Here is a 17,421-nt window from a genome sequence, read left to right on the forward strand (position 1 = left end):
GTATGATTGTACGTTCAGAGTGCCTGCCCTAGTGGTCCCCGGTCAGAAAGATCAGTTGATTTTAGGGACAAATGTTATCAAACACCTCCTCAGACACTTCAGGCTGTCCCCCCATTTCTGGCAAGTCCTGAGCAAACCCGAATCAGCAGAAGCGCCTGAAATAGTGCAGTTTCTGAATATGCTGTCTGGCATTAACCGGTGGAGGGGTGACAAAATGCCAGATGTCATTGGCACTGTCAAACTAGCTCAGGCAGTGACTCTACTCCCCAAGCAAGAGCACCTTGTATGGGGCAGACTGCCAGCGTCATCACCCCTTTCCGAGGGCAGCGCCATTCTGGTTGAACCACCAAAATCGCAAACTCATAAAAAAGGTGTCATTGTCTGTAGAACTGTGGTTTCTATGAGTGGCGATAGGTGGGTCCCTGTTCGAATCCTGAACACATGTGATAAGCCTATCACATTGAGACGAAACGCTAAGGTAGCAGATGCTTCCGCTTGTGTAGCTGTTGAAGATCTCGAAGTGGCTTCTGACCAAAACCCAAGTGAGACCCTTAGGGTCCAGAGCCAGACAGTGTGTAGCGACGCACAGAGTAGCCCTCCCTCCTGCCCTAGCCTGCGTGACAGCTTGCAGAAGATGGGGTTGGAGGACCTAGACCTCGACTCTTGTGAAGTCTCAGACCACTGGAAGGCTCAGGTACTGCAACTGATCCACAGGTATGAGGATGTCTTTTCCAAGGGTAAGCTGGACTGTGGACTGGCAAAGGATTTTGTCCATCGCATCCATCTGTCTGACGACAGGCCGTTCAGACTTCCCTATCGGCGCGTCCCTCCAGGGCAGTACCACAAGTTGCGACAGGTGCTCACAGAGATGGAGGAGCGAGAGCTGATCCGCAAATCCAACAGTGAGTGGGCGTCCCCACTGGTACTGGTGTGGAAGAAGAATGGAGATCTCAGAATATGCGTGGACTACCGCTGGTTGAACGCACGCACAGTCAAGGATGCCCATCCCTTGCCCCACCAGTCAGACTGTCTGGCAGCCCTGGGAGGTAACGCAATTTTCAGTGCCATGGATCTCACCTCTGGCTTCTACAATATTGAGATGGCAGAGGAGGACAAAAAGCTAACGGCCTTCACAACACCAATGGGGCTCTACGAGTTTAACAGACTCCCCCAAGGCCTGTGCAACAGCCCGGCGAGCTTCATGCGTCTCATGATGGGCATATTTGGCGACCAGAATTTCCTAACCCTGCTGTGCTACCTGGACGACCTGCTTGTTTATGCACCCAATGAAGCAGAGGCTCTCAGGAGGTTGGAGATTGTGTTTAGCAGACTACGTGCCCATGGACTGAAGCTGGCCCCCAAAAAATGTCATCTGCTCCGAAGGAGTGTGAGATTTCTGGGCCATGTTGTGACTGAAGGCGGGGTTTCGACCGATCCTGACAAGGTTAAGGCGATCACCGCTATCTCAGAGGCTGATCTCATGATGGAGGACGGGGTTACGCCATCCCAGAAGAAGATAAAGTCGTTTCTGGGTATGGTAATGTATTACCAACACTTCATACAGGACTGTTCTAAGATTGCCAGACCCCTTTTTACCCTGACTGCCGCTCCTAAAGGAAAGAAAGTAAATGCCCGAGGTGCTGCTTCTTTCCGGAGGCTCAGCCCAAGTGATTGGAAGAAGGAGCATGTTGACTCGTTTGAACGCTTGAAGGCTGCACTCCTTGACTCCGTTGTGCTTGCTCACCCTGATTTCAACAAACCATTTATCTTGTCGACAGACGCTTCACAGGACGGCTTGGGTGCTGTGCTGTCACAAGTCCAAGAGGGCGAGAGTAAAGCACGTCCCGTTGCATTTGCCAGCAAGGCCCTCGCCCGTGCACAGAGAAACTATCCCGCCCATCGCCTTGAGTTTCTGGCGCTAAAGTGGTCTGTCTGTGACAAATTCAGCCACTGGTTGAAGGGGCATAGCTTTACCGTCTGGACAGACAATAACCCCCTAACATATATTCTCACGAAGCCCAAGCTTGATGCATGTGAACAGAGGTGGGTGTCAAAGCTGTCCCCCTACGACTTCAGCATCAAGTACATTCCTGGCAGTAAAAATGTCGTTGCAGATGCACTGAGCAGGCAGCCATTCGTTCACAACCGTGTTAGTCAGAGACTCATGACTGAACCCTATGCAACCCTGTTAGAGGAGTCGCAACAGGTCAAAGAAATCTCGGTTCAGGATGCATTCAGGCTCAGTGCCAACCACCAAAGTGTTGAGTGTTTGGCCCCTGCAGAGAGCCTAGGGTGTTGTTCCCTGACTAATGATGAAGTTTCCGCAGTCTTCGCAGGCCACGCTGAGTGGGACCAAGGCTCAAAACAGAGAGCAATCTCCTGGTTGACTCAAGAGCTAGATCGGTTTCCCTCACTAGGCCAGAACACCTTGTCTGCCTTCTCGCTCCAGGAGCTACAGGAGGAGCAGAGAGCAGATGTGACACTGTCTCAAGTCATTCCGTTCGTCGTACGTGGTCGGCGTCCATCACGTAGAGAAAGAGCTCACCTGTCGCACAGAGCGCAAAAGACGATGAAACAGTGGGAAAAGTTGAAAGTGTTGGATGGTATCCTGTACAGAGTGAGCAAAGACCTGCTCACTGGCAAAAAGCGCCATCAGTACGTGACCCCATCCACATTAATCAGTCAAGTCCTGTCAGGTGTCCATGATGATGCTGGCCATCAGGGCCAAAGCAGAACTCTGTACCTAGCCAGGCAGAGATTTTTCTGGATCAACATGGAGCATGACATTCGCGAGCATGTCAAGTGCTGTAAACGTTGTGTTGTCAGCAAAACACTCGAGCCTGAGGGGAGGGCTCCTCTTGAAAGCATTAAAACTACCGGTCCTCTTGAGCTCGTCTGCATAGACTTCTGGTCCGCAGAGGATCACAGGGGCAAGAGTGTGGATGTTCTAGTAGTGACTGACCATTTCACCAAGATGGCCCATGCTTTCCAGTGCTCAGATCAGACGGCAAAACAAGTTGCGCGCCAGTTGTGGGACAGATATTTCTGTGTCTATGGCTTCCCTCAAAGGATCCATTCAGACCAGGGCGCCAATTTTGAGAGTGAGTTGATCCAAGAGCTGCTGCAAGTGGCCGGGGTGCAGAAGTCAAGAACGACACCTTACCACCCTATGGGTAACGGTCACACCGAAAGGTTTAACAGGACCTTGGGAAATATGATCAGAGCCCTACCTCCGAGGGAGAAGCACAAGTGGCCTCAGATGTTGCAGACATTGACCTTTGTCTACAACTGCACCGCTCATGAGTCCACTGGTTACGCACCGTTCTTCCTAATGTACGGGCGTATCCCCAGGTTACCAGTGGATGTCATGTTTCACAATGTTGCAAGGGACAATGATGTAACAGACTATGACAGTTATGTAAAAAGGATGAGAAATGACCTCAGAGAAGCACTCGCATTGGCCCAGACTAACACCGGAGCTAGTCAGCAGCGTCAAGCAGACCTGTACAACAAAAAGCAGAAAGGTGTTGACATTGAGGAAGGAGATCGTGTCCTTTTAGCAAACAAGGGCGAACGGGGTCGTAGGAAGTTAGCTGATAGGTGGGAGTCGACCATCTACACTGTGATCTCCAAGAACCCCACATGCCACACGTATCGCATCAGGAACGTCAAGAGTGGACAGGAGAAAGTTGTCCATAGGAACTTGCTTTTGCAGGCTAATTTCCTGCCCATAGAGTCCGAGGGCGAACCAGAGATGTCTTTTGCCAGTGAATCAGAACTCGGCCAGGAGCAGAGTCAATCTGATGGAGAATCCCCTGTCGCTGATCCTGAGGACGATTGTACTGAACGCACAGCCCGTTGGGTGGCTCAGATGACGGATGACTGTGTCCCGGCTCCTAGAGGACCCCAAGAGTGTGACAGTATTGGAGACAGTGTCTGTGCGCAGTTGGATGATGAGGAGCATCAGGACAGTGACAGTGCCAGTAGTGAAGTAGCTGCTTACCCTGAAGTAGATGATGACAACAACAGCAGGGCTTGCACTACCCCAGTTGAGGAGGGAACACTACCAAGTATCAGTTACCCTGAAAGTCAGCCAGTCAGCGAGGTTGGGAGCCTCGTGAAGCATGGTGGTGTACCCCCAAGTAATGCAGCAGGCCAGATCAGGACGAGAGTGGGTCGAATAGTGAAGCCTGTGAATAGGTTAATGAAGCAAAGAAACCTACAAACAGGCAATGTAGTGAGCAGCTTTGCCAAGAACTTGTTTCTGTGAGGGCTACTTGTTTTATATGTTGGGTGATTTTCATGTCAGATGTTAACACCTATTTTGAGATTGTCTTCAGCTCAGAGTACTATTCATCATATAGTAGCTGTTACCGTGTTGTTTGTTCAGGATAGTGTATAAGGCACTTTCTCTTGCGAGTAAACATTAGGGGGTCTGGCCAACTTTCTTCTGTTTACTCTCCCCATGAGTTGGGAAACATATTTGTTGCACGTATCACCGGGTAGTGAATTTCCAGATCATTGACAGTTACGAAATGTTATATGTGACGCTCAGTTGCTCACCCTTACCTAACGGGTTTTGAGAAGTTCAGGGGGGAGTATGTAGCTGAGATATAATGTACGAATTGTGAACATTCTCAAAACTGTATTGTACATAGGTTATACTTTTTTATTGTGTGAACTTTATTTTTTGTGGAACTGAGGTCCCGTGTGTCATTGTTGAAGTGGGACATTAATCAGTGTAACGCCACCTGCGGCCACATTGCGGGTGTGGGGTTTCCTAGCCAGAGCTGTACGGACTCCACACTGGTGAGGCACGCTTTCTGTAGCTCTTCTCCCTGTACTAAATTATCCATATAAATTCGGTGTATTTGTCTTTGTTAAGTATTGGCTCCTAGGGTTAAAAGCTCTCAAAGTGTTTTCAATCGCTTTGAGTGAGAAAAATGATATTTGGAACTGCGCTTTATCTGTTGTATCATCCGTTTGTGTGGAACTGACTTGTGTTAAACAGGGTGAGGAGAAGCCTGCTGCCGCTGTGTGACACTGATTTTGCTGCTGCACTCTGTTTTATAGGTATGTGTAAATGTGTAGTTTTTGTTTTATGTGTATAATGAGCTCATGTCCCGAGGCTGTACTCTGAGCAGTATCTTCAGCCATGTTGGGAAGAGTTAAAAAGTTGTTTGAATATGTATTATGCAATTGACCTATTTTAATGGGAATTTGAATGTTATACGTTATTGTTAGTGATTCCATAATTGTCTCTGTTTTACCCCACTGTAATATTTGATTTTGAAGTGGCGGTTGTGAAAATTATTATTTTGATAAGTTGTATTTTCTTTTATATGATGCAAGCAGAGCTGTACGGACTCCACACTGGGTGAGGAGAAGCCTGCTGCCGCTGTGTGACACTGATTTTGCTGCTGCACTCTGTTTTATAGGAATAAACCCTGTTTCCAGCCAGTCCGTGTCTGTTGTCACAACGCAGTCGACCATTTCACATCTGCTACACATGGACACCGTGTCCTCTGGCCCAAAGAGAAGAGGGATCATGTGGCTCGTTATCAGTGCTCGGTTTAAAAGGCGTGCATGGAATTGGCAGTTTGCACATCTGGAAAGAGGCCATCAGTGCCAATCTGTTTTTTATTTCACTCCTGAAAACGAAGCCGTTTGTTGTTTTTAATCTCTCTCTGCACTTCTTCTCTATCTCCACTTTCAACCAGTTGAAATAGAAAAGTGCTTCTCACTGGAGATCTCCTGAGGTTCTCTCTCCAATACTGGTGTATTAAATGACTGGTGTGTGAGTCTATATAAGTAAAACTGAATTGTACTGAGCTGAAAAGGAATACCAGTAGTCAGAAACATTGAAATGGTATTTTCAGGTAAACTTCCAGCTGGCCTCTTGCATTATTTCTTTATTCCAAATAGTAGTTTTTAAGAACGTAACACTGTTGCTCTGTTTTTTACCCCCCCCCCCCCCCCCATGTTAGCACTGAAGTATTTCTATTCAGAGTGCCTCTGGCAGTGTGCAGTGACTTTAGTCAGCGTGCCATATTTCATGTTCTATAATATTTATACACGCACTCACAGTGTATAGCTGATATTTGTCTAGCACACTGTAAAATATATGGCAGGATTACTGGGGCTGTCTTTCATTCTCTCTCTCTCACACACACCTGTCTATCTCCCATGAGTAGCAGCTTAAATATTTGCCTGGCAGCGCAGTGCAGTGTGTGTGTGTGTGTGTGTGTGTGTGTGTGTGTGTGTGTGTGTGTGTGTTGTGGTCCTGCTGGCTGGTCCTACCCTCCTGCTCTCCAGGGAGCTCTCACAAACCCTGGACAACTACTAAATCAACCCGATTAATGAATGTCTTTGTGCTGAATATAAACATCGTGTGGGCCAGAATAAAGAGAATAATACAAACGCTCCTCTGAGGCCGTGTCACGACTGCTCGCTTTGACTAAAGTGATTATGAAGATGATAAAACCAGACAGTTTAGACCCACTGTGGCATTGCTGTTAGTGGCCAGTCCCTGAACAGTAATACTCAATTACACAGATAAAACACTTTTTAACATTTAGCAGCTGCAAGATTTTTTTTCTTACCCACACTAAAAGCGCTGTTGCCGCTGCAGCTCCGTTTGTGTTTTTTTAACTTGGTCCTCCTGGAAGATTTAAGCTTGGGTAGAATTTTGGTGTAAAGGGGTCGACTTTGGTTTACTTTTCTTTGAGAAAACTAACCTTTACACTTTAGAGGAATGATACTCTTTCACAAAAGCAGCTAATTTGTGAGTATACATGCAGATATTTTCTGTTAAAGTCCAACAAATCAAACTAAATCTTACGGTTGTTGGTATCTGCATGAAACATACAAATGTGAATAAAACTCAAGGCTAGTAGTTCAAAAGCAATAAAACTAAAGTCTTTAATACTATTGTTCCACCCAAGACCTGCAATTTTCCAAGAAGCTCGCCAACAACTTTTATGGAATATAGTCAATCCTCTTTCATATCAAATGTAATGGCCTATTAAATGCCTCATAAATGCACGTTTTTAAAAATGGCTTGTACCTATTACCTTGATAAACTTTTAACTTTAAAGGTTTTTAGGCCAGAGTCCGGGTTAGATACTGAGTAACTACCGGTACCTTACAAACATATCTGAAATAATGACTGTTTTTCCACCTGATGATGAATTAATTTCACAGACCTTTCACAAAAGGAACAAACATGAACAAGAATCATCCAAAAAAGAGAAAACATCCAGTGATGCACTTTTTTGAAGACAGACGTTTGAGGAGAATGATCAGAGCGATCTGAGCTGATAGGAAGCTCAGATCAACAGTAACTCAAAGTCACCCAGTCGTTACAATCAAGGTGTGCAGAAGAGCAGCTCTGAAGACTCAGTACATCGGACCTTAAAGCAGCAGACGTCACTCCTGCCAGCTAAGAACAGAAAACTCTCCAGAAGAACAGAAGACTGGAAAATGTCATCTGATCTGTTGGGTCTCAATTTCTACTGCAACATTCAGATGGTAGGGTCAACAATAAACAAAAGGAAAGCTGCTTCATATCAATAGTTCAGGCTGGTGGCAAAGGTAATGGTGTGGGGGATGTTTTCACGGCACACTTCAGGGTCCTTAGTGCTACCTGAGTGTTGCTGCTGACCATTTCCATCCATTTACGACCAGATAAAATCTTCTGACAGCTACTTAAGGATAACACACCATGCCATAAAACACAGGTTTCTTGAACATGACAACAAGCTCACTGTGCCATGTCAATATGGACCAAACCCAGTACTAGCCTGGTGTAGCTAATAAAGTGTGCATCATGGACATGATCTGCTGTCCTGCCCTCCTTCAAGGTTACTTTATTTATACCCGTAGGCAAATTTTCTTGATATATGATAGCATTTGGCAGCCCTTCACTAACACACACACACCTATTTAAACCTGATAGACACATATTTGGTAAGTATAAAAGATAAAAGAAACTTTTTCTTTAATTTAAAAAGAAAAATTCACCCCGTAGAAGATGGGAACCATTATTCAGAATTGATAAAGCCATCTGTCGTACCCGTTTAGAGTACAGGGAGGCTAAACAGGGCTGTGACTCGCCTATCACACGACTGGAGCATCTCACTATCCGATTCAGGTCTGACCGAACCATGCCACCAAGCAAAAAGATAAAGCAGACTGAATATAAGAACGATAAAAGAAAATTCAAATTGTTCAGTCAGTGTGAAAATGATCGAGTTTCCTGAGGCTGTAAAGGCGCGGCGACCTTTTTGCAGACCGATTTGCAATTCTCATGAAAATTGAGTATGTCATTGATTATGATTGAAAGATATTTATATGACTGCACTTGATCTGTTTTCTGTCCTTTGCATTCACCTGTGAAGAGCAGATAATTCTGTCTAATATAAGGTTACTTTGTGAGTCTTGTAAGGTGGAAGTGATCTGCTTAAATGTGCATCAATTATAAATTTATACATTTTCCTCTTTAGATCCTATTTAAAATCTGCGGGATCTGACTGTATCATAACATCACATGAAATCCTGCTGTGCGGCTAGTTTTGTTCACTTTTCATCTTTAACGTGTGTTGTTTATGTGATACAACTCACTTTGGTAGCTCTTAGACAGACATAACCAATGGCGTGTCCAGCGGGGTGGCCTGGGGGGGCACAGGCCACCCCCCAAACCAGACTGGCCACCCCAGGTGCCACCCCAAAGGCAAAACAATAAAATTCAATCAAATATCAAATGTCCGATTATGTTTTCACGGTGACGCTCAGATATCCGAGTGTAAGTGAATGCAGCATCGCTTCTGCGCTATGCGCATCACGTTAGCAAAGGTAGGAGAGCCAAGCGCGAAAGATGGCACTGCAGGAAACAATTTTTCGGTGAAAGAAAATGAGGACAGAATAAATGTCCCGGTAAGTAATATTAAGTTTGTTGAGTTTAGTAAACTTCGGTGAAATTAGAATACCAAGGAAAAAAATAACACTTAAAGAATTATTGCAGCTGTGGAATATTTCAGACAGTATGCTACTGAGGGCAGCTAACATAAGAGTTATGCGTTATAAGATATAATCTAAGTCGTAACATTGCTGTATGGAGCTGCAGATTTGGTTGCAGGTTAACATAGCTGGACTGGCCATCGGGCATACCGGGCATATGCCCGGTGACTTATTTTTTATTTATTTTTTGTAAGGGCATGAACAATGAGAGGTGGTGGATTGGCCAGATGCAGGTCGATGTGTAGAAATAACTCCGTTGTTTGGTGGTGGCTATGACGGGGCTTCCACAGAGGCAACAGGTGGATGAGGGAAGGGGAGGCAGGAGGAGAGACCCGAAGCAGCCGCCAGTCCGAGTGTCAGGTGAACTGAACTTCAGGTAAGAAGTTATGACCTGCAGTCTATCTGGGTCAGATATAAACCAAGTTTAGGTGGAGTTTATTTTCATGTTGCTGACTTTTTACTGTCAGTTGCAATAACTCATACTGCGTTCTAGCCAGTTTGACGGAGTTTTTATACAGCTGGGTGGGTGCTATGATGTTACTGATAGTGAACTTTATTTTATTCATAAGGTTAGTAGAGTTGCCAACGGCTCCTTAAAAAAATGGAATGGTCCCTCATTCAGAGAAAATATTACGCGTTTCGTATTGAGCTGAGAAGAGACGCAGTTTGTCCCGGACTTTAGCTAGAATGGAAAAAAGACACAAAGCTGGATTTATTCTGTCTTTATGCTGCACAGCTGCCTCTTCTTCTCTCATTCTTTCCCCCTCCCTCTCCTGTTGCTACTTCAATCATGAAACTGATCAATGATCAGCTGATCGGCTTTTCTCTCTTGTTTATCGCCCACTTTGCGCCAGAAAGAGGAAACCAGCAGATGTTGCGCTAAACAACAGCAGCACGTTTAAGCTTGATCAGCTGTTGTTAGAATGTATTTAATATTAATTTCTAGTATCAGCTGATGTTTGCTGGAGCCACAGCTGTAAAGCTGCTGGTCATGATGTCTGTTTAGATATGTGGTGAGAGGGAAACATGAAGATGAAACCAGGAGATGTCCTTACTGAATCATCAGAGCTGAACAGGTGATGGAGAAACAGGTTTACCTTTTAGGTGACATGAATGAGTTGAAGTTATCAACTGTTTCTGAGAGACAAATAACACCAGGATCCTTTTTTATGTAGCTGACAGCTGGTAACTGTGCAGGGGCGGGTCTAGCAAAGTTTTGCCAGGGGGCCAGGTAGGGCATTAACAGGGAAAGGGGGCACAAAGAAATACTTTTCTTTCTTATTCTCATTTAAAATACCTAGTTTTTATTAAATAATTATCTAAATCTTACAACCAAAGTTTTTATCTGACGTAAAATGTATAGAAATCATACATATACCAACAAGACTGTACATCACTGTCACAACAGGGTTTGTTTTCATTCAAAGGCTTTATGGCTTTAATACCTGGTGGGTCGGTCTGTAGTAAAAATGCCCAATTTTTTTGTCCCAGTCCAGCCCTGCAGGTTAATACTGGCAGTGTCACCATGCCAGCTGACTGTATTTTATCATCAGCCAGTGTTGTTCTTTATCAATATTACCAAAGTTTACCATAAGGCAGCATAGAAAGTATTTACTTGCTTTCAGGTTTTATTCAAATGTTAGTCTTTTCAGTTGTTTCCCCACTTTTTTCCTGTTTCAAAATCAAACACCAGTTTGTGAGAAGATTATCTTCTTTTTTTAACAGGCAGAGAAAGTTTTACATTGGCATTGGCTAATTTGTCAATTGTTTGTTACAAATGTTCGTATTTTAATTTTCAAAAATGTTTTTGCCCAAAACATATGTGCAGTATATGTCAGTAAAAATACTATGCAAATATTGCTGTCCTTGACTGCTGAGTAAACACTGACAAAGCACTGATTGTATCGCTTGTACTTTATCAACGCAGTATCTAAAAACTTTGCACCGTAGTGGTTAAAATCTCATTCTAATAAGAGTTAAAAGTGCATTTGGTTATTAGGTTTATAGGATTATTGAATTATGGTTAAGGGTTGGTAGAATTTTTTTTTTAAACATTATCTGCCAATTAAATCTGCCACCCTTCTCCAAATCTGTGCCCCTACCTGGCCCCCCCAACAAAAATTTTCTAGACACGCCACTGGACATAACGTTACTGCAGTTTTGGTTAATTTTTCTCAAAAATACTCAAAATAAAAAATACTCTCAAAAAATACACCTTTAGATTTTGTTTCTGTTTACGGGAAACTGTTTTTGTCCAAATGTGTAAAAGTTTAACAAAGTTAAGTAAACTAACCCACTTATTCTAAACTAGGTTACAGTTACTAGTTTGAGGATCGAAGACAAGACAGACACGAATGTACAGGAAAGTCTAAGCAGAACAGAACAACACATTATTATAACTGTGGTCAGGTCCATTAGTCCAGTAACGCATTAACCGCTGTGTCCAATCAGGAACGTTAGAGTGACCCGTGAACGCGCTTCGATAAAGCGAAACCTTATTTTTCCAGACATGTTTGCGCCTGCACCGCTGCTGTTACAGAACTGCCAGAGAAATGAGAGTTCGGGTCTTACCGCCGTCTTGTCGGTCTGAACCGACTCCGAGAGCAAGAAGAGGAGCAGCGCGCGGCAGGTGAAGGTGAGCGCGAGCATCATTGCTGCCACGGAGGAGCACACGCGGAGCGGCCGCGCGCCGCTGGCTCTCTGGTGTGCAGAGGTTTCAGAGCTGAGGCCGGCCACAGTTTGAGCGCGCTGGCGTGATCGAGGAGGAAGAGAAGAGGCACGTCGGGACTCAGGAGCCGCTCCTTCCGACCTGCTCACGTCCTCATGCTGCTGCGAAGTGGTCGCGAGCTCCTCCGAGGAGTGTGGCTCAGCACGCGCACATGAGACCCTCTGCTTCCCAAAGTGTACTGCCCATTTCCGCTCTCCTCGTGCCAAAAACGCTAACGCAATCCAAAGGGTGAAGCACAAAGCTCTCAAATTTACACGCTTGTAAATCCAGTCCAGTCTCTCTCACAACACCTGGAGCCACTTCTGAAAGCTCAAGAAAGCAATTTAGACTCAAATAAACAAAAGAAAAATGTGTTTATTTTTACAACTGCATGAACATCTGTGTGCACGAAGGAGAGACAAAGTAAAGGAAAAACCCAAAGCCCCCTCTAAAGTTAAGGGGTCTGGGGTATTTTCAGCATTTAAAATGAATAAATTAAAATTAAATTAGATTAAAAGATTTTATTAGAAACTTTTGTGATATGTATGATTCTCAAGCTCCCGTGTAGCCCTGTGCCCTCATACAGATGTATTATTGAAATGGTAGAGTGGTCTACAAAGCGGTGAAAGAAAGATTTCTTCCCAAGTTAACTTACAATCCTGTATATCCTCCTGGTACAAAAGATTTAGCATCAATATATATGCTTAAAGTATTGAAAGGTGTCGCCCCGTTTCCCCTCCGCACACGCCCGTGTTTCAGTGCACTGATTGGGACAAATATGGAGATGCTGCGTGAATGCGTTTATTTAAAATAAACAAGTAGCTTGTGATCGGTACTACTTTAAATTAAGTGATTTTATTACTTTTTTTTACTTGATCAGATTTTCATCTTTTGGAGGCAGTAAAAAAATTTGCACTTCTAACATCAAGTATAAAGATAGTTATGAATTTGAAATTGGAGGAATTCACTAAATGGAAAAACATCACAAGCAGGGGAAAAAAAAAAAAAAACTTCCTAAGTGAAAATGTTAAAAATAGTAACACAATCATGGATCATTGAACTTTAAGAAGAACAAAGATTGTTTCATGAAACAACTATATAAAATCAGTTTCTGCGTGATCTCCTTTATCCCATGATCTGTTCTCTTACCTGTCTGAACACCTACGATAGATTGCGCACAGACATGTTAAATTGTGCTCTCAGCACCCAAAACACCAAGTTACTGGTGTTTTGGAAGAATGCAGCTCCATGCCTGTGTGCTGTGGGTTTCTTTTTCTTTTCATTTGTCTCCCTTCAGTGAGTGCTACTGGCACAGAGGATGAAGTGTACCAATATTTCCTTTAGCCCACAAAAATCTCTGTGCAGGCCGAGCATGACTCAAATGGTATCAACTCCGTATTTATATTAGAAAGCCTCACTGGCTGCTTGGCTGAACTTGGCTGGGAATCATGTAATAGCACTTCACGTGTCCTAAACTGCACGCATGACTATAATTTGTATTTTATTGTAATTCTCACCACCTAGCAGTGTGGCTCTCTGGCGTTCTGTTACTTTCATATCATCTCTCGTTAAATATTCTCTCTGCAGAGTCAGCACATGCAGAGTAATGCATTTATGAGAGCTTTATGACGTGTATACTATCATGAATGTTTTAGTCTTCAACTTTCAGAGCTTTGTATTTTTATTGGCCTCTTGGTGAGGATAATGGGAAGTTAATGTACATGTGAAATTCGGGGTTTATTTTGTAATTACAAGCTTTAATGTGATTTAAATGTTCCACCTCTGCAGTCTTTTGCATTGACTCCAGGTTCTCAGTAATTCATGAACACTCAAACAATCCCACTGGCTAACTTATCACGGTCATTTTGAGGGTTAAGTGGACATTTCCTGTGGACTTGAAGAAAGTCACCTGGATAAGCCCAATTGTGCTGGATGATGATGTTTCCTTCAGATTGGTCAGCAAACAAAAACTGCTGCAGTAACCACAGCATGCCTTAATCACTCTGAGTGTAAAAGATGTTACTGAAGACCCATTTTAGTTTGTTTACATTTGCCTAAATGACTTTGGTAACGCTACAACAAACCAAAGATTATCACAAAGTACAAAGCTGGAGATTTGTTTCCTTTTTACAGTTAAAGAGAAAATCTGCTCTTTTGTAGCTCAAGTTTAAAAACACAGACACGCACAAGAACGAGGCATGAAGACAGTCGCAGGTATTTTTGTAAGGAAACTTTTTATGTGTGCTTTGTGAAACTCACTTATCATTAGAGACAGAAGGCGTTGCAGTTTCCAGTACAGCAGATAAGGTTTGATATTAAAGAGTACAAAAAAGGAAAAAAAAAAAAGAAACAAAATCACAATTCCAGAGTTCATTTCTTTACAACCTCGCAGGGAAAAAAAGAATGAAAAAGAGAAACAAGCTTTTGGTCCGAGTCTTCTCTTCCCGCTTCCTTCCCGTCATCTCCCCCTCCTCTCCCACGAAGACGGGAGAAATCACTTGTCCTCCGTTTAATTTTGACAGGAAACTCAGGCGGGACCTGGTTTGATGACCACAGCTTTCCCCAGATATTGAGCGCACAATATGATTGCATAGTTCTTTTACATAACAATTTTCCTTTTTTTAAAAAGTTTTTCTTCGTTTTGCGTACAATGGAATGTTTACACAGAGACTCCCCAAACGTTCCCCTCCCTCCTTCCTTAGCAGTGATTTTTTGTACTTCTCTTCAGAAACAAGTGAGGGGAAGGAGGGGGGAGAAAGTGAGGGGGAGAGAGATAGAGGAGGGAACAGGGCTGTAGCCACCAACAGGCACGCTTATCTATTAAATACTTTCACCTTCCCCCTCACGAACCTTCATTCGGCCAATCAAACGGATCAGTGACATCCCGCGTATGTATGCCAGGTAGATGAAACTCGACTAACTTTGAGTAATACAGTATAAACTTTTATATAAATGTGAGGTTTTCGTACTTAAACAAGCACCCGATGCCTAACAGAGGAATAATTTCACAGAAGCAGATATTTGTAATTATTATGCTGTTGCTCATCATGGATTTTATACAGGAGAAGGCCTTTAGGTCAACTTTTCCATGGTTAGTTTGGCCAAAATTAAAAAGTAAAACCTGAAGAAAAGACTTCTGGAAGCTCAAACCTATCCACTGGTGAAACTGCTTTTAAATTTCTCTGTTTTCTTGTTTCATTTTCTTTATTATCTTTTTAATAATAAATGTCTACTTTGCCCTACTGAAAGGCCTGCGGTTGATTACTCTCAACGGCTGGGACTCTGTGTGTGTCATTCTTCAGACTGAAAAAATAAGTATGTACAGCGCTAAGCCCCGCCCACCCCCACCTCCCACCACCCACCTGGTCCAGAAAACGAATGAGAAAGAAAAAAAAAAAAAGAGGGGAAAAAAAGAAACGCAGACAGGAAGAGGAAAAGAGCTGAGGTTAGACAGGTCACCTTATCCAGCAACGTGGGAATTATGGGTGAATAGGTCATTTTATCTGTGGTTGGTCAACTCCCCCGCCCCTCCATCCCACCCTTCTGACCCTTGACCCCGCAGCATAAATCTCTCCAGGATCTAATACATAAACTTGCCAGTCGCCACATCAAACCCCCCCCCCCCCCCCCCCCCCCACACGGCCTGGACCCCCGCCCGGCAAGAAGAAGAAAAATTATAATAAAATAAACAAAAATTAGCATAAGTATCAGATTAGCTTGTGCCCCCCCATAATCCTAACCCCCGTCCCTCCCCGTTTAAACCACATGAAGGCAGAGAGGGTGAAGCTAAGGACCCGCACTACAGAGCAACTCTGCCCCCCGTCCCACAGACGCCCCCAGATGTGCCCGTTCAAATAAACCTTTATGACAAACTGATGCTGAACATCCTTTTGTGACAGTGGGGCTGGAGGCCAAACCACGAGAACTACAGCTCAATCAGCAAGCTCTTAACGATTTCTAAACCGGCACTCGCAGGGGCACATCGTGACCACCACTCAAAATTCTTCCCAGCGCTCGACTCACGGCGTCTCCTCTACCTCCCTCTCCCTCCCCTCATCTGTCCAGCCCTCCTCCTCGTCTCGCCTCCTCTACAGGTCACTCTCTCCATACAGGGCGGTGGAGAAGGACATGTAGTCGAGGGCTCCGGGGACAGCATCGGGCCCCGTGTAGGGTGCCATGCGGGCGATGCAGTACTCCGCCTGGTCTGGAGGGAGCTCCCGCCTCAGCTCATCAGCTGTGATGTAGTTCTGGTGGAAACAGGAGGCAAAGAGTTCACTGCTAAAGCACTAAATGACAGACGGCTTAATAGAGATGAAAAACTTATGTTATTGATCTTCTAAGACAACAGAGGATCGTATTATTGGCTGAATATCATTATTTTGTTCCAAACTCATGTTTGATGGATCATTTCAGATCACAAGTTCAAGTCTGGAGATTGAATATCTTGGGATCTTTAAACCGAGTTAGTTTGGACCTGTGCGTCCCAGTTACTCGTCCATTTTTCCTGAGGACACACACTCTCACAGCAGACTGTTAAGAGCCCACTTTGAGGACCACTGCTCTAAAGCACCGTGCAGGTCCAAGATACAACTGAAGTCCTATAAAACTTCTCCAAATGTCAGGCTGTGTGCGCCTGAGGAGCTGATGTCATAGAAGTCACTAAGATTTTCCAAAGCTTCAATCACTCAGTGTTTTAGGGGCCAGTGCTTAAATGAACCATAACACAGACAATCTGGGCTGCTGATGCAGCTTAAAGCCAAAGTGCTCATGCTTGTTATTATTATTATAAATCCTAATATCAACCTGTGAGGCGTCTCTAACAAAAAGGAATATTCTGCACAGATTCAACCTCAAGCTTGTGTTGACTTGTAGTTGTGAACACAAATACTCCCTCTGCTGGTGGTCAGCGTCCTGCTGCACATTTCTTTCTCCAGTATTTTTCTTGTCCAATCAAAAATGAGCACTGATGTCGTTCTGCACTCACCTTATCAGCAGCCAGGATCTTGAAGGAGGCGATGACCTGGTCCGCGGTGTCCCTGTCGGTCGTTTCCGTGGACATGAAGTCGATAAAGGCCTGGAAGGTGACGGCGCCGCTGCCGTTGGGGTCCACTATACCCATGATGCGATTAAATTCGGCTTCGCCCTGGCATCAACAAATTACAGGTTAACCCAGAAGAGACTGCGCTTTGAACTCAGGGAACAGACGCACAGTTACAGGAGCAAACTGAAGAGGCATTAGCCACAGCCAGAGGTTAGTCTGTGGTCATTTTATTTCATATTTAAGTCAGTTTTTATTCAAATGGCCAAAAAGGGACAGAAAAGTGAATAGATTTCTGTAAAATGAGGGGACAGCCTCACCGTTTGGAATTGTCTGGGAATCAGAAAGAGTACTAAAACCCCTGCAGTTTGTAAGCATGTAAAATATAGGGACTACCATTAAGTCCTAATGGGAGTCCCAATATGTGGTTGGGATGGAGGGAAAAAAAACAGACAAATGATGACACGAAGAGAAAACAGTGAAGAGTAATTTGGATGGTCTACATGAAAAACATCAGCTTCCTTCAGTTAGTACTGATCATCAAGGATGTTAAAGTGACACATGTGACAAAAAAGGACAGGAAGTGAGAGCATCAGAGGGAGAGCACAGGGTGTCTGCAGGTATCAGGTCACATGCAAATCCACAAAATATCCAAACA

The 17,421-nt window shown here is 44.1% G+C and overlaps 2 protein-coding genes across 6 annotated transcripts in view; both read right to left on the reverse strand.

Moving 5' to 3' along the window:
* Nucleotides 1-12,005, reverse strand: part of LOC146654690 (SPARC-related modular calcium-binding protein 1-like) — a 34,555-nt gene extending 22,550 nt beyond the window's left edge. Inside the window, exon 1 of one of the 2 annotated variants that reach the window (XR_014914777.1) lies at nt 11,590-12,005. Coding sequence is in view for 1 of the 2 variants with exons in the window: in XM_085429465.1 (XP_085285591.1) it covers nt 11,590-11,670 (81 nt within the window). In the remaining variant the exon portion in view is untranslated. The remainder of the gene's footprint in view (nt 1-11,589) is intronic. The other variant, XM_085429465.1, reaches the window with a different exon arrangement.
* Nucleotides 12,006-13,940: 1,935 nt separating this feature from the next.
* The window catches only part of LOC146654691 (alpha-actinin-4-like), a 56,473-nt gene continuing 52,992 nt past the window's right edge, over nt 13,941-17,421 (reverse strand). For all 4 annotated transcript variants that reach the window (XM_085380844.1, XM_085380843.1, XM_085380841.1 and 1 more), the window contains exons 21-22: nt 16,710-16,868; nt 13,941-15,972 (exon numbers count right to left, since the gene is read on the reverse strand). In XM_085380844.1, coding sequence (XP_085236970.1) covers nt 15,814-15,972; nt 16,710-16,868 — 318 coding nt within the window. In that variant the 3' untranslated portion in view covers nt 13,941-15,813. The remainder of the gene's footprint in view (nt 15,973-16,709; nt 16,869-17,421) is intronic.

Source organism: Rhamphochromis longiceps, linkage group LG14 (genome assembly GCF_057381845.1).
Source record: "Rhamphochromis longiceps isolate RC_006_pf linkage group LG14, R_longiceps_female_GT1.1, whole genome shotgun sequence".
Classification (NCBI taxonomy): domain Eukaryota; kingdom Metazoa; phylum Chordata; class Actinopteri; order Cichliformes; family Cichlidae; genus Rhamphochromis; species Rhamphochromis longiceps.